At 30.6% G+C, this 21,758-nt stretch overlaps 4 protein-coding genes across 5 annotated transcripts; 3 read left to right on the top strand and 1 right to left on the bottom strand.

The window, feature by feature from the left end:
* The first annotated feature begins 547 nt into the window (after nucleotides 1–547).
* Nucleotides 548–1,509, top strand: LOC139489386 (uncharacterized). Its single transcript, XM_071275699.1, has one exon. It carries the CDS (start codon nucleotides 787–789, stop codon nucleotides 1,507–1,509), a length of 723 nt encoding a protein of 240 aa, XP_071131800.1. The 5' UTR covers nucleotides 548–786.
* Nucleotides 1,510–1,591: 82 nt separating this feature from the next.
* LOC139487502 (uncharacterized) lies at nucleotides 1,592–3,712 on the top strand. The gene is made up of 4 exons (XM_071272356.1): nucleotides 1,592–1,872; nucleotides 2,488–2,571; nucleotides 2,922–3,035; nucleotides 3,468–3,712. The coding sequence occupies exons 1-3, from the start codon at nucleotides 1,653–1,655 to the stop codon at nucleotides 2,999–3,001; spliced, it is 384 nt and encodes a 127-aa protein (XP_071128457.1). The 5' UTR covers nucleotides 1,592–1,652; the 3' UTR covers nucleotides 3,002–3,035; nucleotides 3,468–3,712.
* A 951-nt stretch (nucleotides 3,713–4,663) lies between these two features.
* On the bottom strand, nucleotides 4,664–13,561 carry LOC139487497 (acidic mammalian chitinase-like). 2 transcript variants are annotated; one of them, XM_071272347.1, is made up of 10 exons: nucleotides 13,458–13,561; nucleotides 11,939–11,984; nucleotides 10,570–10,749; nucleotides 9,534–9,796; nucleotides 9,191–9,315; nucleotides 8,659–8,773; nucleotides 7,302–7,487; nucleotides 6,457–6,579; nucleotides 5,282–5,470; nucleotides 4,664–4,755 (listed from the first exon to the last, which is right to left on the bottom strand). In XM_071272347.1, the coding sequence occupies exons 2-9, from the start codon at nucleotides 11,979–11,981 to the stop codon at nucleotides 5,291–5,293; spliced, it is 1,215 nt and encodes a 404-aa protein (XP_071128448.1). In that variant the 5' UTR covers nucleotides 11,982–11,984; nucleotides 13,458–13,561; the 3' UTR covers nucleotides 4,664–4,755; nucleotides 5,282–5,290. The 2 variants fall into 2 exon arrangements, with proteins under 2 accessions (XP_071128448.1, XP_071128446.1); XM_071272345.1 differs by having other exon boundaries at nucleotides 13,344–13,478.
* A 2,332-nt stretch (nucleotides 13,562–15,893) lies between these two features.
* LOC139487491 (C-type lection lectoxin-Enh3-like) lies at nucleotides 15,894–21,536 on the top strand. Its single transcript, XM_071272336.1, has 6 exons — nucleotides 15,894–15,922; nucleotides 17,255–17,406; nucleotides 19,318–19,421; nucleotides 20,161–20,242; nucleotides 20,884–21,097; nucleotides 21,465–21,536. Exons 2-6 carry the CDS (start codon nucleotides 17,256–17,258, stop codon nucleotides 21,466–21,468), a joined length of 555 nt encoding a protein of 184 aa, XP_071128437.1. The 5' UTR covers nucleotides 15,894–15,922; nucleotide 17,255; the 3' UTR covers nucleotides 21,469–21,536.
* The last annotated feature ends 222 nt before the right edge of the window (nucleotides 21,537–21,758 follow it).

The following is a 21,758-nucleotide window of genomic DNA, read 5'->3' as shown; positions in this document are numbered from 1 at the left end:
ATTATTGAGAGAAAAGTAAAAAATAAAACCCAAAAACGGAGGAAATTACATTAAATCCAAAGAGAGCGATACCTTGTGTCTCAACAGGGTAACCGTCTTTTGCCATACATGCACCATCCACCATTTGAATTAACACTCAGTCAAAATTTTACAATCGGTAATAGGAAAAATAACAGTAGTGTAACATCAAAGGTAAACACCAGGTTGATTCAATTATTTAGTCGTTTATCGCTAACCATCAAGCCAACACATACTGCAAATCACATAACCAAACATTCCACACTATTTCTAACTTATAATTCAAAATATCGTAATTTTCAATGACATGAAGTTGAAACTATATCTGAAGAAGAACCAAAAATCCCGACATATTTTCCTGACGTTGTGGAGTATCTGTGGTCATCTCCATATTTGAAAGGTTTTCGATGTAGCACCTGTGGTCGTCCCCATATTTGTAAGGTGTTCTATGTAGCATTATTATACTTTCTGTAAGAATGTCCTTCTATAGTTTAATTACTCTATTTTTGCATAGTTTTTAAAAGAAATATATAGCGTTAACTGCACTATGCGAAAATAGTATGTCTTGCTGTTGCAATAGACTATTGATTTTAACGTCAATCATTGTTTTATTTCACGAGGGAAGGTGGAGCTTAGTCGCATTGATAGACAAGTGGGCTGGGCTTATTAGCCTGATCATATGTGCGCTTAAAATAACGATGTTATAAACCACTAATTAAAGTCGCTTATTGACTATACTGTCGTCTGCAAAAAAACAAAACAAACAAGATGTCGCGGTTTGGTCAAGACGACCCTACAACATTTAGAAAAGAGAACTTTAAGTCCAAGAAAACTGGTCAACAAACACATTTTGCTGTTAAAGTTTTGTCAGATTTCATTGTTGAAAGAGGTATGGAAATTGACATTTTGGAAGCCACAAAAGATGAAATCGCAAATTTATTGCAAGATTTTTATGCCAACATCCGAAATAAAAGTCAAGAATATTACAAGAAAAATACTCTTCTAGCCATACGACAGAGCATAAATAGATATCTGAAGGAGAACGACAGTTTTTTTGACATCATAACCGACCCCGAATTTACCCGAGCAAACGACAACTTTACTTCCCTACTCAGGAAAACGAGAGAAGAGGGAAAAGGAACTGTCACCCACCATGAGGCTATCTCACTAGAGGATTTGAGAATGCTTTATGAACACCCACTAGTTTTTAACACGTCAACTCCTCAGGGCCTCCTAAATAAAACTATATTTGAGACAATCTTATATTTCTGCAGAAGGGGTCAAGAAAATCTCTCACAATTGAAGGTTGATGAATTTAAAGTTGACTCGGATCAACAAGGGCAGATGTATGTCCGTAAACATACAACAGAACTAACAAAAAACCACCAAGGTACTACAAATGAGCCAGAGGGTTCAGGGGGAATGATAAAATTGAGAATGAAAATGGTGAATGTGTCAAAGACTGAAGAGACAACAACCCGACCAAAATAAAAAAACACAACAGCAGAAGGTCGTATGCTACTGGCACAGATAGATGTCCTATTAAGTCTGTTGTTAAATATCTAAAGAAACACAATAATGCAAGCAACAGATTATTCTTGCATCCAAAGAATTCATTCAGTGAACAAGATGATATGTGGTTCAGAAATGAACCAATTGGACAGAACACCATGAAAGTGTTTATGAAGAATTTGTCGAAGTCCGCAAAATTATTTAGAGAATACACCAACCACTGTATCCGGTCAACATGCATAACCTTGCTGGACTATAGTGGCTTCCAATCCCGTCACATCAAGACTATCAGTGGACACAGAAATGAGGCATCTTTATCAAGCTATTGTTATGATACTTCAGGTAAATGCTATACACAAATATTTAATATTCATTGTGCAATTGCTAAAATTTTAATACAGTTATTTAAGGAATGACTGTAATATTTTTTCTATCTATGAAGAAATAACATAAAAATGTGGTATATTACAGTCATTTCTTATAATTTAATTCTAAATTTCATTTCAAACCGTAGAAAACCATGTAAAAAGGTTGATGACGTCACGGTGACATGACTATATTATGTCTATGGGCTGAAAACAAAATAACGTCAGCCAATCAGAAGACACGTTCCATCGGAAATTAAATGATATCTATATATCTTATGCAGTACATCATTTGTACATATAATAACAAAAATATACATTGAATTACACCAATATTGTAAGAATATTTTTGCTTTTAATATCATAATTGAGTTTATCCAAAATTTTTATGTAAAATCTCAAAAAGGTATTGGGTTTTATTTATGTGTGAAATGACTGAGTTCAATATTAATATATTCTTTATTCTAATGACTTTACTTGTACATTTCTTTATTTTATTGTGCATGTTTATAAATTAATTTTATTGTCTGTCAATCATTTTCTGAACTCATATATAAAATGCTTTCATTGTTTTTTTATAAATACATTTCAGATAAACAGAAAAAGAGTATGTCTGATGCATTAAGTAAATGTACCTATGGAACATTACAACAGACAGAAAGTAGGAGTGTAACTAGTAAGTATAATCATGTAAACTATCAAATTAAACAAAATAATCAAAGAAATGCAAAGAAAAAATAACCTAGGAGAAATGCATGTATTTATCGTCTTGTCGGTACCATGAAATATAGCACACTACATTGTTGCATTGACTCCCCTCAAATATTATAGCACAATAAAATCACATCGATAATTGTATTCTAATATTTGCCACTAAACTTGGGTTGTACTGTTTTAAGATACTGATAAGACAACTGTTCATATATGGCTCCTAAGTCCTTTTGTACATATAGTCTATATAATATATAAATAGTTCTCCTTACATGCAAGATAGTGTAAAAACAAACTTAATTCTTTTTATTACAGTTAGCTTGTCCCAGGAAAAGACTGTTTCTACCTTCACGTCGGATGAGAATGAACAGCCAATACCTCTACCAGTAATATAGACTGTTTCTGCTGTTAGAAATAGTAAGAGACAAGGTATGTTTTCTTTTTGTATTCAGGTACTATTGAAATAGTATAAACTATTCAACATATATTTTGGGTCAAAACATGAAATAAATGACAAAAGGTTTGTCACATAGTCTTCAACAATGAGATCTTCCTTAAAGTCACTCTCCTACATGTCCCGTTACATATAAAGGAGTCCATGAACAAAATGGCATTCAGGTGAATTAATTGCATATTTAACACATGTAAATACATTTATGTCTCAACATTCTTCAATACATTTTAAAAATGAAAGTACGCTTTTACTTGTTTTTGATAGTACAAATGATGTACCGCTATATGTGTAAATATGGCCAAGAACTATTTGTGCAACTTTGTTATGTTCAACTAGAATAATTTGTTACCTAATAGTATCGGTACTTTGTTCACACTCAAAAGCTGATTTTATTTAAATTATTTCAGTTGAAACTGCACCATATGATCCAAATATCATTGACTTTTTGGGACTACCTGATGATGTTTTGGTGGACTATTGCCAATCAGTCGAGAATTCTGACCACCAAATTAGTGCCCCAAAGCAAATGAAGATGATGCCATTGATGAATATTTCAAATTGTACTGTTAATATCAACTATTACAATAATTGAATTTGAACAATGATGGAAAATACATTGTAGTAGATATTATTTGAATTATAAGGACATTTAAGAGACTTAGTTTCTGTTAAAACTTCATTTTATATGTGTTAACATATGTTCACTGCTATTGAAACAAAAATAGTCATTTGTTACAGATAAATTGTAATAAATGACATTTACTGTTACTATTACTTGTTTTTTTTAAGTTATAGAGTACTGTGAAGAAGGTTAATAAATGATATGGAAGAGGTTTGGAGTACACCTTCTTGAGAAAAATCCAAAATAATACAGAGACAAATCTAGGACATAATGCTTTAATTGTACTTCTTCATCTTGAAGTGAACATGAGTTTAAGCTTTCAACAATGAGCAAACCGCTGGAACCTTATAGCAAGTTTAACACAACTTCTAGCACCAGGCCAACCAGTATTCTATTGTATGTCAGTAATGATTTATATTCAGATACAGAGTTAAAAACAATCATTTCACCTCAAAACATACTATTGAATCCATCCCTTTGATAATCTTTCTTGCAGCTATAAAGACAAAGTCAAAGTCTTTTTAAGAGAGCAAATATATGTTGATAAGATTACATAAAAAGCATTTTTTTACATTGAAATACACTATTGTCACTATTCAAAATAGTACACAGTCAGTATAATAATGATATTAATGTTGTGTTTAACATTGACTATGGAAAATAGTAGCCAGGGTTTGAGACAATAGTGCACTCCCCTTCGGGTCGTGCACTATTGTCTCTCACCCTGGCTACTATTTTCGCATAGTCAATGTTAAACACAACATTATTATATAATTAGCGTTAATTTTGTATATTGTTGCTTTTATTTCTAAAATCTGTCCTTTTGAGTAAGTAATTGTCTTTTTATCATAGTGTTATTTTGCTATGGTAATGTATTTTGTCTTTGCTAATCTGCTTTGTCTTAGCACAAAACTACGTGCATTCTGGCTTTGTATTGCAGTCACCAAAATCTTATTTATCAATTTATCAATTACAAACTAAGATCCTTCTTTGATTTATTGATTTATAGTATTTAATATATACAATGTGTCACATTCACGATATGTATCTCCCTCGTATTAATGATATCACGTCTACAATAAAGAAAAAAAAAGTCAAATATAATTACTATTACAGGTATATATTTTTGTATAACACTTAATGGTATGTTCAATGTAGTAATGTTTAAATTATAAAAAGATACTATGCTTTAAAGATGCAGGAACATTTTTAAATGAAGAGAAAGAGTGATTAACGTTTGAATAACACATTGTCAAATAAAGGCAACAGTAGTATACAGGTGTTCAAAAGTCATAAATCGATTGAGAAAAAAACAGTAAAAACATTTATAACAGAGAAACGCACACACAAATACCATAATAGTCGACACAACATGCAAACTGCGAGACAACAACGAACATATTTCATTAACAATACACACCATAGGATATAAAAAACAGTGACGTGTTCTATTTTGAAATAGTTAGAGTGGTTTGGATGAACATGTAAAATAAATTATAGATCGAGTTACAAAAAGGCTTTTAAATACGCTAAAGCAATCTATATTGGTGGACTTTTGATGTTCCACTGCTGTAAAACTTAAGATATACAGCTAATTACCTGATGATATTACCCAACAACTACAGGTAGTGCAGTCGGTACAAAATCAAGTCCTGGTTTACCACTGAAAACATCCTTCATTGTTTTCATTAAAGGGTTTTTGCCTTGGCCACACACACCGTGGAAATCATCTAAATCTAATGCCCACATCATACCTCCTCCTAAACCATTGTCTATAATGTATTTTGTCTGTTAGGAAAAAAAAACAATTATAAAGTTTAAATTTTAAGTACTCCTTGTTAAACGACTATACTGGATAAAGTCTTCTAGAATATAACTGTCAGAATTTGATTAAAGTTATTGAATTGTCAGTTTCTGTTCTAAGTAAAACAGTCTTAATTTGTTGAATTTATTAAAGACGTCTTTACACTAAATCCATTGAACGTTGGATGTGCACTGATTGCTTTCCTCTTCTTAGTTAAAAAACCCCCATGGATATGGGGAATGTGTCAAAGAGACACCAACCCGACAAAAGAATAAAAACATGATTACATAATTACTTTATGCGTTGTTATTTGCTTTGAACTCAATTTAAGTAACTGAGATAACACAGCGTATGTGCTAAGTGTATTTCGTATTTTGTATCTATATTTTTTCCAGATTAAGGGAGGTTTTGGTGCCTGTAAACGTTTTCCACCACATTCAGTCTACTACTGTAATTCAGTAGTTGTCGTTTGTTTGTGTATATCATATTTGTTTTTAGCTGATTGTTTTATCAGATCGTTAGCTTTCTTATTTGAATTGTAATACATTTGCCATTTCGGGGCCTTTTATAACTGGCTATACTATGCGGTTTCGGGTTTATTCATCGTTGAAGGTCGTACGATGACCTATATTTTCTAATTTCTACGTCATTTGGTATCTGATGGAGATTGATCTCATTGGCAATCATACAAATGTTTGTACATGTATATAAAACATATTCAACTGTCTAATTGATTGTAATACTGTACACATGAAAGTCACTGACAGATGTGAATGATGACTATGACCAAGTTTGGTTCAAATTTGCCAAATAGTTTCAGAGACGATTATCGTTAATGTAAAGGGAGTGTTCGAAAATGTATTTCAGACCTTCTGAGCCTTATTATCTTATATCAATTTCAATATTTAATAGAAAGTTTATAATTATTGTTGGAATATAAAAGTTATCTTTTCCTGACATAAGTACTTACTTTAATGGCAATACTTTTCGGAGTTTCGAATGAGATCCACTGGTTATCATGATAGGCGAATGGTACTTTCTGTTCATCTAGCCAAATCTCTGTCCAATTCTGATACATAATGTCATAACAGATCTAGTTGTCAAAGAATGATAATAAATAATTATTGATTGCCTTTGAATGTTGATTAGATTGAAACAATATCTGAAGTCATAATAAATTATCCACAGAATACTTTATCACCCTAGGGCATTGATCCTTTATGTTGTAAGTAATACATTAAGAATCAATCGCACATTAGACCATACAAACCAATTCTCCCTACTGTAAAGATACTACAAAGATACATAGGATAAACCGTGACACAACAGGCATATAGACTATAGATATAAGGATTAGCGTTATCAGTTCATTACATTGACCTCAACAGGAATATGGGAAGAAAAAAATGTTAGAATTCATATGTAAATAAACTCACCATAGAAACCAGGATTGAAATTTTGCATTTGCGCCAGACTCGCATTTAAAAAAAGTAAGAAAAAGCAACAAACAAAGTACGAAGTTTAAGAGCATTTCGGACAAAAAATTCCTAAACATTTTGCAAAATACATTTTAGGTTATATATCACTGAGGTTAAAAAGTCTTAGTAGTTCAAAATGTCAAGTGTTATTAACTGTTAATTTAGAATTATAACCATATCGAGGATAATTCATGTCAACACAGAAGTGCTGACTACTGGGCTGGTGATAAACCACGATAAATTAAGAATAAATTTACATGAAACCCGAGATAAAATACATGACAATGACAATGACAAAAAAATTATATCTTTTATCTCTTTATCATATCAAACTTACCTCATAGTATGACAAGAACCCCTTTTCTTTAGTGGTTGAACCCGCAGTACCCTGACCGGAAGTAGGAGCACCCAATCCTGTCTCAGATGTATTATTCAATATGAAAGACCTTCCATATGATGCCATACCCATTATAAGTTTCTCTTTTGGAGTGCCGCTATTCAACCACATTTTAACAGCAAAATCCTTAAAAAAACCAGTGTCATCCTTAATACGTTGTAAAATCAGGTATAGAGTTTTAAATAAATGGAGCAATGAAAACACTACAAACAATAGTAAAACACATGCCGCATATTAAGTAAACCAAAAATCTGATTTATGAATAAACAATACAATATAAACAATATGACAGACAGCAAACCATGTCTTCCACTCCAGGCTTCTGGTTTGAGAGAAGCAAACAAACAATTGGCAGTTAATAAATGCATCATGCTTTTTAGACTAAATATCAAATAGTATATGAGAAAAGCATGAACTTGCGCTTTCTAAACTGTATTGCAATATATTTTGTAATGTTGAACTGCTGATAATAATATTAATGTAAGGGCCAAAAAGCCGATATTCAATTATTTAACTATAGTGTCAAACGGATAACTTTTAATAATACGTTTAATAAAAGGTCCAAGAAGTAAACTTGCATCGTATATATATTTTCGACCTCCATAGACAGCATTATCATATAAATTCGATTATAATATCCGCTTTGTTATCCGGTTTACCAATAAACATGACATAACTATTATCATGGTTAAGAGTCAGAGTTGTATTTCTTTAACTTCTAAAACATTATTGATTAATTAGGTAAACACTGTTTTGTACATGTTTGTATCAAGTCAGGAGTATAAATAAAGGCAACAGTGGTATACCGCTGTTCAAAAATCACAAATCGATTGAGAGGAAACAAATCCGGGCTACAAACTTAAATCGAGTGAAACATATCAACTATTAGAGGGAAAACACACTCAAGTGCAACAGGAATTAGGAGTATGACAGTTGTTTTCCATTCGTTTGATGTGTGTGAGCTTTTGATTTTGACATTTGATAAGGAATTTTCGGTTTTGAATTTTCGTTTCAGTTCATTATTCTACTTTGTACTATTTATTATTACTTTGTGTACTATTTATTATTAATTTGTACTATTTATTATTACTTTGTACTTTGTACTATTTATTATTACTTTGTACTATTTATTATTACTTTATGTACTATTTATTATTAATTTGTACTATTTATTATTACTTTGTACTTTGTACTATTTATTATTACTTTGTACTTTGTACTATTTATTATTACTTTGTACTATTTATTATAACTTTGAACTATTTATTATTACTTTGTACTATTTATTATTACTTACAACATTATTAGCCTCGTATGGAGTTAGTGATTTGTAAAGTGGAGTATTACATTGTGTACCATTATAAAAATCACTATTCATATCAAACGCCATTAGATTTATAAAGTCCAAATTCCTGAAGAAGAAAAAAATTGATAAAGCAATTGTTACGTGTGAAATTTAATTTTATTCAGGAGATACACATTTGTGATCTGTATGTTGAAAAAGATAACAATAAAATCCATTATGACACAAAAGAAATTTCTTAAATATTTGCAAACTTTGAAATTCTGTTGATTTATATTGATCTTCGAAGAAAACCTTCTGTTACCCTTTTCCCGATATTTTGCAAACAAAATATGTGTTAACTAAAAACGTCTTCAGTCTATAAATAAAACCATTACTTCAGGTATATCCATAAAATATAATTTACCAATAATATATAATAGATAATATTGTCTTAAAATTGAAAAAATTATATATAAAAAATTTAATTCAACAGTAAAAGACATGAATCTTCATCATAAATAATTAAAACAAATTAAAACTTTACTCTGCTATTTTGCTGATTTCGTACGCACTCTCTATTTCCGGTTTACTGGCTGCCACAGCTGCTGTTAGCAACAGACGAGAACTACCAGTTCTCAAATCTTCATTGTCATATTTTGTTCGTAATGTCTGTCAAAAAATATTTTCTTTCATTAATAGAGATTGGTACAAGATTAAGCTACTCACATTTACTTATTTGAAAGTCTACTATCAATTTATTTTGAAATAAAGAAACATGTTTAGTTAAATAAAAAAAAACCTTTTTTTCATTCTTCAAATTGAACTTTTCTACTTGTAAATATTGAACAGAAGATGCATTTTCTTTGTGCTTTATTTATTATTTGTACCTTAACAAGGGAAGTAAATCTCTCTTTGTCCTCAGGAGGGCTTCCTCTATTGGCAGGATATTCCCAATCTAAGTCAAGACCATCAAAACCGTTCTGTCTAAGGAATTTTATTGAATTTGTAGCAAATGCATCCATGTTTGATTGGTTTGCCACGATTCTTGTAAATGGTTTAGTCCCATGATTCCACCCTCCAACAGCTAACAGTAGTTTTAAGTCAGGATTTTTACTTCTTACATCATGCATCATATCAAACTGACCTTTTCCTGAAATGGATATGTATGAATAATCACCGTTTTCAACTTAGTGTGTGTTCTAAAAGTTTTCAAAACAAACTTTTAAAAACAAATGAATAAGAAAATGTTAATTGTTTGATTGACTGTAAGATAACGACTGGTTTTGATAAACAATAGATATAGGAAGATGTGGTGTGAGTGCCAATGAGACAACTTTCCATCCAAGTAACAATTTAAAAAGTAAACCATCATAGGTTAAAGTACGGCCTTCAACACGGAGCCTTGGCTCACACCGAACAACAAGCTATAAAGAGCCCCAAAATTACTAGTGTAAAACCATTCAAACGGGAAAACCAACGGTCTAATCTATATAAAGAAAACGAGAAACGAGAAACACGTATATATTACATAAACAAACGACAACTACTGTAATCAGATTCCTGACTTGGGACAGGTGCAAACATTTGCAGCGGGATTAAACGTTTTAATGGATCCAAACCTTCTCCCTTTTTCTGAAACAATAGCATAACATCACAACATAGAAAAACACGTTCTTTTAATATAGAAAAAAACCGACAACATCTAATTCTATAAAAGAAGTAATGGACATACCAAACGTTTTACCAACCAAAACTTTTTTTATCCAATATATATAAATATATGCAATGCAATAAGTTATATATATATAAATGTTCTGAGAACACATGTTCGTAATCAAGTACTTAATTCGTTAACTGATGGAATTACCCCATATACGAATGAATTTTGCCATATGCACTATTGACTCTACCTTATAAACTTACCCCATACACTGATATCATTCCATTCATATGGTTTGATGTAATTTGATTCCAACTTGGCAAAGGCATAAATCACGTGCGTGCATAGAAACGGATCTACATTATTGGCCTTGTACTTTCCGATTCCACTACGGTATTGGGCCCAGTTTGTAAAATAACAAACCCTTTTATAACTTGCAGCGGCTGAAAAAGTATTTATGTGATTAATAACAGCAAATTGTAGAGTAAATCTATGAAATATAAAGTACCAAACACACATGTCCATATATGGATATCTAGCCATTAGATATCAGAAAGCTGTAATCTGTATTATAATAGACATGAAAGAGAAGCTAAATGACAAAAAACAACTCCGAGGAAAATAAAAAAGCACCTTTAATATCAAATGGCAATATCAAAAGCTCAAACACATCAATCGAGTGGAAAACTACATTCATAACCCTGACTTTTAAAGTGCAGTTCGTAAATTGTATGACAGTCGCATACAATCTCATTAATTGACAAGAATGTATGAACAAAACAAACAGACATCAAATGTAAAATAGTCAAAGTTAGTTACAGAAGTCATCATATTATTTTTCAATCTTAATCACTATAAAAATTAAACAACTACTAAAAAGTTTGTAAAGTTCTGTTGTTAGAACAGCTAAGCAAACTTTTACCCTCCTTTTTGTTTTTGTAAAATGCAAAATTGTTATTTGTGATGATGCTAAAGTAGTTATCAAAATTACTAGGATTATAGTAGGATTTAACACATTTTGGTTAATTGTCTCATAGCTTTTCGAGTATTTAATTTTGGATTTCAATAAGTATTGCGTCTCTGTTGGGCAATGTGTAAACGAAACGCCACGTCTTAGGTACCTGATTAAAAGCTAATGTATATCTTTTGTTTACTCATATTTTATTAAAGCAATGGATTCTAGTGAGCGTTCCGAACAAGCGCACCACCAATATTGATTTCAAAATAAGTGAGATTCTTTTATTTGCTCTATATTAAAAGTATTCTTTTCAATATTATCGCTTCGTGCTGTTTTACTCGTGTTAATGTTATTATTGTGGTGCGTAGAAATCTCATAAAAGGTACTAATCTTTTGATTTTAAATGAAAACACCAGACACGAACCCTTATATGTCTCAGCAAACAAAAAACAAGGTACAAATGTTTACAGAATAATTTCCACTTACCCAACGTCTGCACACGAAAATTATTTTTTAAGAATATGGTTTTTGTTTCAAAAACTTGACTTTTAAGCGAAAGGGACCGTTTGTCATGATAACTTACCGCCTAACTTAAAGGGTAGGGATAATTACTTTTAATCAACAATCATATAAATATTAAAGACGATTTGATGGATATAACTAGTGTGTCTTACCTTCAGATAAAAGAAGAATCAGAACAATATAGCTGAACATCATCCTCTGAAAAATAATAGAATTATATTCATACAGTAAAATCTTGGATAGCAAGAAAGACATCCACAGTGGCGAGTGTCACATATCCCGGAATGCGACTTAACTTGTAAGACTTATCAATTAGTTTGTACCTTCATGAGCAACTGAATGGGGACTAAATGATGAACACCTAATATCACCCCGATTATTGGTAGGGTTCGTGTTGCTTAGTATTGCTTAGTATTTAGTTTTCTATTTTTTTTGTCTTTTTTTGCCACGATATTGTCAGTTTGTAAAATATTTTAAAGTTTGAACCTCTTTCGGCTCTCTTTTACTATTATAATTGAATTATTTGTAACCCAACCATCGCTGGCCTTTTAAATAAATACTGATGATAATTATATGATACATTTAGAAATTATTAATTATTTCCATGAAGGTTAAATTTACTCGATAGATTTTACCATGAAATTATCTTCTGCAGCAACAAGGATGTCTTTTTTTTTTTTTTTTTTTATAGATTTGTTAATTCAGGTCCGATAACTACTCCCTGCATTTGGAACAAACACAAAAAATAGTGGGTTGTAAGTTAAATAACTCTATTGAATTTTCTTGATTCTTTTTTGTCACAAAATCATAAAGTAGGAATTTATTCGTATTTTTTTAGGCCAACAAGCTTAATCTTAAATCAAGTAACCAGGACTTTATCTTCAATAGTAAATTCAGTCCGGTAGTAACAATTGTTCCTTAAACTTATTTCTTAGGTAATCTTGTCAATAAACATTTTTTTTCTAGGAAAGAAATCCATAGCTAATAAAATAATATTTCTCATCCAGATAGAATGAAGACATGATCCGTAAAATGGATAAGACGACAATTCTTGTATTCAATAATCTAATACCGCAAACATTATAAAATTAGTGAGTTAAAAATTCAGTACTAAGTCAGGAAAACGGCCATTGTTATGTTATAGTCCGTTTCTGTGTGTTTTACATATTAATGTTTTGTTTTTTGGGTGTCGAATGTCTTCTTTTATATTTGATGCGTTTCCCTCAGTTTTAGTTTGTGACCCGGATTTGTTTTTTTTCTCAATCGATTTATGAATTTGAAACAGCGGTATACTACGGTTGCCTTTATCTATTCATGATGTTGTTATAAAACGTACTTATCATCGATTTCAGTCTTCTTTCTTATGACTGTGTTGGAACAGTGTTATAACAATAACAAGAATACAGAAATAATACGACAGTGAAAAATAATACATGTACATTGACATAATAATGTAAATATTTCAAAATCTTACACAAAACCACAACTATTCGTGTGTGAATGATTGAACAGTTTTAACAGGTACACAAATAACTTCAAATAATATAAAATCCTGACCTGCTATGGTCAAAAGATGGTCCACTGCTAATCAGAAAAGTAGACGACAAAGTAAACTTGTGAAATACATTCGTACTTCAAAAGGAAGAAACGGTTTCATTGGTCATTACCAACCTTTAGCTTGTAAGATCCTTCTAGTCCTTTTCTGATTAGGAACACGAGATTATACACACGCTTACATATATTACATATACCTTGAATTTGGTGTATACATTGTCATTATGTTATCAGTGTAAAAGTCTTTATCTAACAGAATGATTTATAACCTCAACAATAAGAACCAAATGTTTCAAGAAACGTACCAATAGAAAAGATTGACAACTACGCAATAAATGCGTACTACTTCAAACTATATTTCTAATATATACATATCCTTCTCTTTATCAATTTCAAAATAAGTGCAAGGGACTACGAGTTACACACTGAGGTCAATCAGTAATTTGAAAACACATACTGATATTTTCCTAACACTATTGTTGGAAATATACATAATGGAAGAGGAAGACATATATTGATCTTGGTGTTCTCTTTTAAAACCAACAACAAAACACAAACTTTTCAAAACAACCAAGTTTTACCCGGCCGAATGTTCATCTCCATGCCCCAAGTTTGAAAACTCTTTAGTGAGTATTGTACATGTTTATTTTGTTTAATACGTGGTATGAGTGCCAATGCGACAACTCCCCACCCAAGTTGCAATGTGTAAAAACAGTCAGGATCCTACTTCGTCAAAATTATCTCCCCATTACGCCAGTTCATTTTCACAATCGTAGAAACGGAAGCCATTGAAGGGATGACGCGCTACCAATTTTGCTCTTGGAAACCGATATATTTATCCACATTGCAACATTACGATCCTTATATGTCAGTTGTATTTAAAAAAAAAAACAAATGTATTACCTAGATAATGAGCATCAGTTAATAATCTTGTCTGCATTGATTCAACTTAAAACTTGTGTCTGATCAGTTGTCAGGTGGAATTTTCGAAAAATCATAAACATTTAAAAAAATTCTAATTAAATATTTCGTGGAAGGGCAGACTAGATTTTGTTAGTGTATGAAGACTCTAAACTCTAGTTATCACACACAAAAAATTAGAATTTTTCGAAGATATGCATTTTCATCATCCAACTTGAAAGACTGTCGTCAAGTACTTTCAGTAAAAAAAATAGCTATTCGAACACACCTTCTCTGTTTTTGTGACTCATTAAATAGGTATTTCACTTGACCCATATATTTCATCTTTTATAACTTTGATTTTTGTGTTATAACGTCAACCTGTAGCTTTAATATATAAAAATGATAGAATCTGAAGCGAGACGATGTATGAAATATTCTTACTTTGTACGATATCAAGACAAAATAATCAACTCAAACACGCCCTAACATAAAAAGGTGACTCGATTTTCTCTTTTCGATACGATTTTTACCCATTTTTTGGATTTTTTTCTTCAGTCACATAATGGAAGGGCAGACACGAAAATTACCGAACTAATAGATTGATATGTTTTCCGTCCGTGGTAATTTTTTCAAAAAAAATCGGAGGTTATGCATTTTTGTCATCCAACTTGAAAGATACCCATGTCGTCGACTTGATATCTAATTGTTCTGCTTAACTATGAACTAGATAAATTGAAAACTTATGCAAATGGTGTTTTTAAAATAAAACACCTCGTAATTGAGAAGAAAATTGCAATTTTGTTTGTTTCTATTAACTTTAAATTTTTTTGTCACTATAGTAAACAATACTGTAAACGTTTATCGCCTTCTCTAATAGAGAGCTTCGATTCTTTTGTTCTATTTCAACCTGGTTTCCGACTGAAAAGTAAACAATTATATGTAAAGTACGACCTTCAACACGTAACCTTAGCTCACACCGAACAACATACGATCAGGACCATTGCTATTTTCTACACTAATTTGAAGAATTCCAGTTAGTGTTTATTAATAGCGATGACACTCGCACTTATATCTGTCTTGTCTATCAAAACTACGAAATTGCATGTGTATATTGCAGAGATCGAGCTGCATTTCGTACTTTGATTAAACTCAATAAACTGAACAAAATAAGCATTTGTTTATATGTCAAGAAAAACAGCAATTATTCATAGGAAAGGACTCGCGAAAATACTTAACAGTACAACTATACCAAAACACAAACATGAACAAATACGACGCACAAGCAAGATGTTTTTAATGAGCAATAAAAAAACAGTTGACAAGCAAAACATTGACAAAACCAATTACTGAGCGACACGAAAGCAACCATATAAAGGCAAACAAATCTCAATAAGAAAATTGCCCGGAATTATATAGAGGGTAAGCATTTAACTTGTATTCAGTATCTGTTTTGAGATTTTGTTTTGATTGTTATTTATTGTACATTTGATTTTGCAAATAAAAAAAAAAGGTGTTCTGCTTATTTAAACAGATACATTTTAAAACATAACACCTAATGTCGTCTCATATTACGGTAAAATCAAATTTCTTTTTAATGACTACGGCATGTGCAAATAAACTGTATTATATGTAATCACTCGTACCTTTCACAGAACATACAAACATCTTTAAGTGATAAGGTAAGTTTAAATAATAATTCATAATTATGAAAATGTATGTAATTGCTGTGTACACAGCTGCTTTTGCATTGGTACTATTTCTGTAGTAAAAATTTGTAGTACTGGAAATCTACTTTTAATATTCAGTACTATTTTGTTATTCTAAAACTATTGTAATACTAAGGTACCTGTACTTTACAGTACTTTATTTGTACTTGAAATTTGGGTACTACAGATTTTAGGTTACTACCGTTACATTTTCAGCATTTTGAATAAATAAAGCCAACAGTAGTATACCGCTGAGCAAAACTCATAAATCCATGGACAAAAAACAAAATCGGGGTAACAAACCAAAACCGAGGGAAACGCATTAAATATAAGAAGAGAACAACGACACAACACCGAAACGCAACACACACAGAAACGGAAAGTTTTTCTATTTCAAATCTCTTGAAGATATCATTTTCAAACATGGAATATTGTATTATTTCTGTACCAAAATATTTAGTACAAATCAAGTTCTGTAAAATACAAGTACCTAAATATAACAATAGTTTTAAAGTAAAGAAATAGTACTAAATATTGAAAGTAAATTTCCAGAACTGCATTTTTTTTAACAGAAATAGTACCTTTGCAAATGTAGCTGTGTTGAAAACTCAAAATTGACACTCTATTGAATATTGACATTGAAATTGGTGTGGATGTAAGCAACTGTAGGTCGCTGTACGACACTCATATAAAACAATAAATGAAAAACAAATATGACAGACAGCAGTCAATGACTAAATATACACATCAAAAAAAAATATTGCATTGATTTTTTAAAACTCGAAAAATCAGCCTCTTATTTTAGATGATTAAATATTTGTAAAATAATATTGAAACATAGTTTTTGATAACATTAGCCTTAAAGCGAACAAAAAATGTTTGAATACAAAATAATTATCTAACCAAAAATTTAATAACAAAATGAAGTGTTTTGTGTACAAAAAAATGCATTTTACAACTTTTACTCTAGTGGAACTTTACAATGTCGGACATTTCAAAATTAATCTTAATATGATTGTTGACATCATGGTTGATCGTTATACGCCAAAGAAATAGAACTTTGTGCGCAGCCTCCATTCAAACGGATAACCGTTTTGCTGTTTACGGGTACGGTAGCTGCATTTGCAGATAAGAACTTATCGAGTCGATATTTATTGATTAAACTCAGGTGATATTTTAATAATGTTTAACAAGTTCTATTTTAACAAATTATATCACAAAAAAATAAAGAGTGTGTTTTTAATTACAATGGTGTTGCAATACTTATTTACATGTGTATATAATGATCGTCTTTGTTTTTGTAAGAATGAAGCTGTTTATTTTGTTGGTGTTTGTAATGGCGGCCGATGCTCTTGATTCGTGTTACACAAACCAAGAACGTAAAAACATTGCAGAACTACAAAATCACATCCTGGCTTTCACAAAATCTGTCGACACTTTGAAAACTGGACTTAAATGTGAGTACTACTCAAGTTCTTTTGCAATTTTATATAAAAGTAAACTTTTTATACGAGGGGTTTTATAGTGAATTAGAAATTAGATATTTTAAACATCAGCAATCCTTCGTTATCAATTCAATTCAATGTAAATCTTATAAAGTGTATCATCTGTTAAATTTGCAGGTCACTGAAAGGGGAAGTTCCATACGGAAATAGGTTTTGAGATTGATTTTTATATCCAGTGACACATTTTACATGCGTTTGATACATCATTTACTCTCAAATTGCAAAAAACGAAAACTTCCACTTGTATTTATAGTATTTGTTGAAAAAGTCCTCGTCTCACAACGTATAATACTCTATCTATTTGACCAACGATGTTCAAAAACAAAAGACAACGAATTTTATGTCATCTTTCCCTATTTTTGAATGTAACTTATAAGGCTGTTCAACTGGCAAGAATACCGCTCAAGCAAACAAGCAGTTTATTCTTTAAATTGCTATCATATCACGGCAAGAAAGAAAATAAATCCCGAAATTGATTTGAAACTTTAATACTCAATAGTTTTCCTAGAAAATACTCACATCCCTTTGGGATTATTAGTGTACGTCCAGTTGCATATATTTTACATGAATGTCGGAACAATTGTGATGATGACGAATTTCTTCCTTTATTCGAGAACAATCTAATTGATATATAAAACTGGGATTTTACTATGTTCATAACTTCGATGAACCAAAGCAAGATATAAATCGACCTGTATTTAAATCAAACTGGTTCTCTTCTTCTTCTTCTTCTTCTTCTTCTTCTTCTTCTTCTTCTTCTTTTGGTATACAATATAGTCTGATACATGCATATATTTTAAATTGCACTATAGTTCCGTAACTTTTTATCCAGGCGTATAAGCCAACATCGACAAGTGCGTACATTTTTTAAATCAATATTTTTGGTATGTTCCAGTCTGTCCTTTACTATTGACAAATTACATTTTCCCAAATTAACCCTCGGAAAAAATATGTATATAGATTTTTATTTCTTCAAATTTTATTTTTTTGGTGGTATTTTTTATATTTTCATAAGTTTATTACTTTAAAGAATTATGAACGAATTAGATTTTTGAAAACAATTTTCACGGAACACTTATTTATTTTTGAACTTTGACTTTTTAACTAATTCCAATATTAACAGTTTAAAAATAACAGATATATAATAATGGTCATTTAAAAAAAAATAAGAACATTTTCCGTATCAAGTTTATAGTTAGTCAGATAAAACAATCGTACGATTGACAAGATATCGACACGCAATTACGACTACATCGGTTACTGTAGTTTTGGTCCTTTGTGTTTTATAGACATATCGTGATTATAATCCTAGAAGATGACAAAATGGCGGAGCGTAGAAAATTGATACTCAAAATTTAAAATCGATGTTGATCTCTTATCTAGCGGAATAAAACTTTAATATCTATAAATTTGAGCCTTTTTATACAGAATGGACATAATATCAATTTTTGATTTTTTTGCGAAGTTTCCCTTTAAAAAAAAACGGCCACACAGGTTGCATTAATACAAACTATAAATCAATGTATATTTTATTTGATACAAATGAGGTATAATCTAAACAAGTTAACTTTATAATTCACTCTGACTATCAAAACGTTCATTCTAGTCATCGTCAAGCTTAACAAGCTTCAAGGTCGTCCTGGTTCATACAACTCAGTCGTTCAGAATATATCATATGATCAATAAGGTTTATCATGTATATTTATATAGTCAATACATGTTCGTTTTTTACATAAATAATAATGACATGTGCATAGGTCATCTTTGAAAATAAATAAAGGTACAACATTACATAGTTAAAAGTAAGATCAAATTGAATACAAAACTACGTCTTGTTTACTATTTAAAAGTATTTATATATAGCGAAATTTACTGTTTGGAATGGTGGATGTAAAAAAGGTTGGAAGCCTTTCCGGGATCATTGTTATCATTTAGTTCAAGACAAGAAAACATGGTTTGAATCAGAGGTATGCTCTTCATGAATCTTAACGTCTATTTTTTTTAATGTTTTTGCCTTTAGATTAGGGACTCTCCGTTTTTTAATTTTCCTCGGAGTCCATTTATTTGTGACTTTTTGTTTTTACATTTTGAGTGATTTTCATTCATGAGCCGAAACAAGTATGAACATGGTCTTATTTGGTCATGTATGTATGTTTCATTTATATTTATATTGCTGCCTTTACACTTATTAGTTTTATTAATATTTAAAAACAAATTCACATTTCTTTCCGTTTGTTTTTATATATTTCAAGCATGGTGTGTACACAAAGGAAGGAAAACTAAATTTAATGTTTTTATCATAATACATTTAATATGTCTTATAAAACAATGTACATTTCTTTAGTCACATCTATATATATATATATATATATATATATAGGGCTTGATAATGCGAATAGTATGTATATTTTTTTAATATTAGTTATTCGTTTCAAATTAAGGAATATCCCTCTACCCCTAAACTACTCCTGTTTAAAGACGTGCGCATACATAGTTACATTTCTTAAACCTTGGATCCTTAATATTTAAGTTGCATAGTTTATTTTTATACATAATTTGTAGACGTGCACATAGGATTTTGAATTATTCAATTTACGATTACATATAATTGATTCAATCCACGTTATAAGACTCCTTATGTTATATACGTTAAGACTCACTGTTGTTGTGCAGTTGCATAAAACTTATCTGTTATCTTATCCTTAGAGATTTTGCAAGAAAGAAGGCTCGTCTTTGGTTAACGTTAATGATATAGACGAAAATAACTGGTTACAGTCACAGTTCAAAGGTAAATATTTGAAAAAAGTGATAGCTCAATAAATAGTAAATAATCAAAGCAAAAATATTTTTCATTACAATTGAGAATGAAAATTGGAAATTTATCATAAAGACAACAACCGGGTTACCCGACCAAAGAGCAACTCAGCTGGTCCCTAATTAGAAAAGTGTACTAGTTAAAATGGATGTCAAACTATACTCTAAAACATACAAATGATCTAGAATAAAAAAAAAATACAATACTAGCAAGGGAATTTACTACACTACACTAGTTATGTTCGGGTCCTTTATTGCCGTTCGATGTGAGTACAGTACAGATATTTTTGTTAAGAAAACATATATTATAGACACAGATAAAATGCTAAGTATATATAGTTACAGACAAACGGTTAAATACACATGGTTAAAAATTTATGTACAACCAAAACCAAACAACATAAAGGATAACAGATAACATAGATGCAACAAAAAAGAAAAAAAAACCAAAAGACACAGATTTAAACAGAAAATCCTTTATACAGTGCTCAAAGGAAAAAAAGTATTGAAGTCATTGTTCAGACAAAGAATTATGCGGCAAAGAGTATCTTTTTAAGAGAAGACAGTAAGGTATTTGTATAAGTTGAACATGAATTTAGAATGTTTATTCTCCAGTCGTGTCAAACTTTTGGCTTGGTATTACTGATGGAGACTTGAAACATTGGATCAATGCAGTTGATTATGCTCCGACTAAATATTTCCACTGGGCATCTGGCGAGCCAGGAAATGTAAATGAAAATTGTGCTATGCTCATAACAGCCGATGGTAAATGGCACGACTTCCCATGCGGCACACAATATCTTCCTTTTGTGTGCAAGAAAAATGTTAGGTGTGTACTTTTCCATTTCAAGAATATCAGCTGCGCTACTTTAAAATTCCTTATTTGATTTGATGAAATGAAATGCAAAGAATTAATTTGATGAACATTTGATTTTTTTAAAAAGTTTTAAGATTAAGAAAATACTCGTTTTTGTTTTAATTTTCGGTATGACAATGCATGAACTTTTTGTTTTATGCTACATGCCATCAGATCAATATTGACAGTAAAATAGACGAAACAATATAATTTTATATGACGTACAGTGCATGAACACTTTTATTTGAGATAGAGAAAAACTGTACATAAATATTTAACAAATATATGGTCTATAGATGTTTGATATTTAATTTTCTAAACTGTATATTTTTTATTTTAGATAAAAGATGTGTTTTAAAAAGAAATCGTAAAGCAGTCGATGAATAACACGAATAAAACATATAATGCAAAACAGTAGAGTTATTTATAGATTTTTATAGAGTTGATTTTGGTCTTTTTTGCTTTCACGATATATGAAAAAAGAATATGTAGGGTATACATTGTCTTACAAATTTCATTATGTGGTCTTTTATTGCTTTTTGGTGTGAGCCAATACTACATAATACAGGCCGTACTTTGACCAATAGATGTAAACCTTTTTATATTGTGATGTGGATGGATAGTTGTCTAATTG

This window comes from Mytilus edulis, chromosome 9 (assembly GCF_963676685.1).
Source record: "Mytilus edulis chromosome 9, xbMytEdul2.2, whole genome shotgun sequence".
Lineage (NCBI taxonomy): Eukaryota > Metazoa > Mollusca > Bivalvia > Mytilida > Mytilidae > Mytilus > Mytilus edulis.
This window is presented reverse-complemented; position numbering and strand designations above follow the sequence as displayed.

Coding starts and splice junctions, on each gene's coding strand:
- LOC139487502 (XM_071272356.1), top strand. CDS start 1,653: ATGTGGTTCAGAAATGAACCAATTGGACAGAACACCATGAAAGTGTTT. Junction 1,873..2,487: donor CTATTGTTATGATACTTCAG/GTAAATGCTATA, acceptor AATACATTTCAG/ATAAACAGAAAAAGAGTATG. Junction 2,572..2,921: donor AGAAAGTAGGAGTGTAACTA/GTAAGTATAATC, acceptor TTTTTATTACAG/TTAGCTTGTCCCAGGAAAAG.
- LOC139487497 (XM_071272347.1), bottom strand. CDS start 11,981: ATGATGTTCAGCTATATTGTTCTGATTCTTCTTTTATCTGAAG. Junction 9,316..9,533: donor GATTTACTTCCCTTGTTAAG/GTACAAATAATA, acceptor ATTTTTTGACAG/ACATTACGAACAAAATATGA. Junction 7,488..8,658: donor CATACGAGGCTAATAATGTT/GTAAGTAATAAT, acceptor GGTTTTTTTAAG/GATTTTGCTGTTAAAATGTG.
- LOC139489386 (XM_071275699.1), top strand. CDS start 787: ATGTCGCGGTTTGGTCAAGACGACCCTACAACATTTAGAAAAGAGAAC.
- LOC139487491 (XM_071272336.1), top strand. CDS start 17,256: ATGAAGCTGTTTATTTTGTTGGTGTTTGTAATGGCGGCCGATGCTCTT. Junction 17,407..19,317: donor TTTGAAAACTGGACTTAAAT/GTGAGTACTACT, acceptor ATTTATATATAG/CGAAATTTACTGTTTGGAAT. Junction 19,422..20,160: donor AAACATGGTTTGAATCAGAG/GTATGCTCTTCA, acceptor TCTTATCCTTAG/AGATTTTGCAAGAAAGAAGG.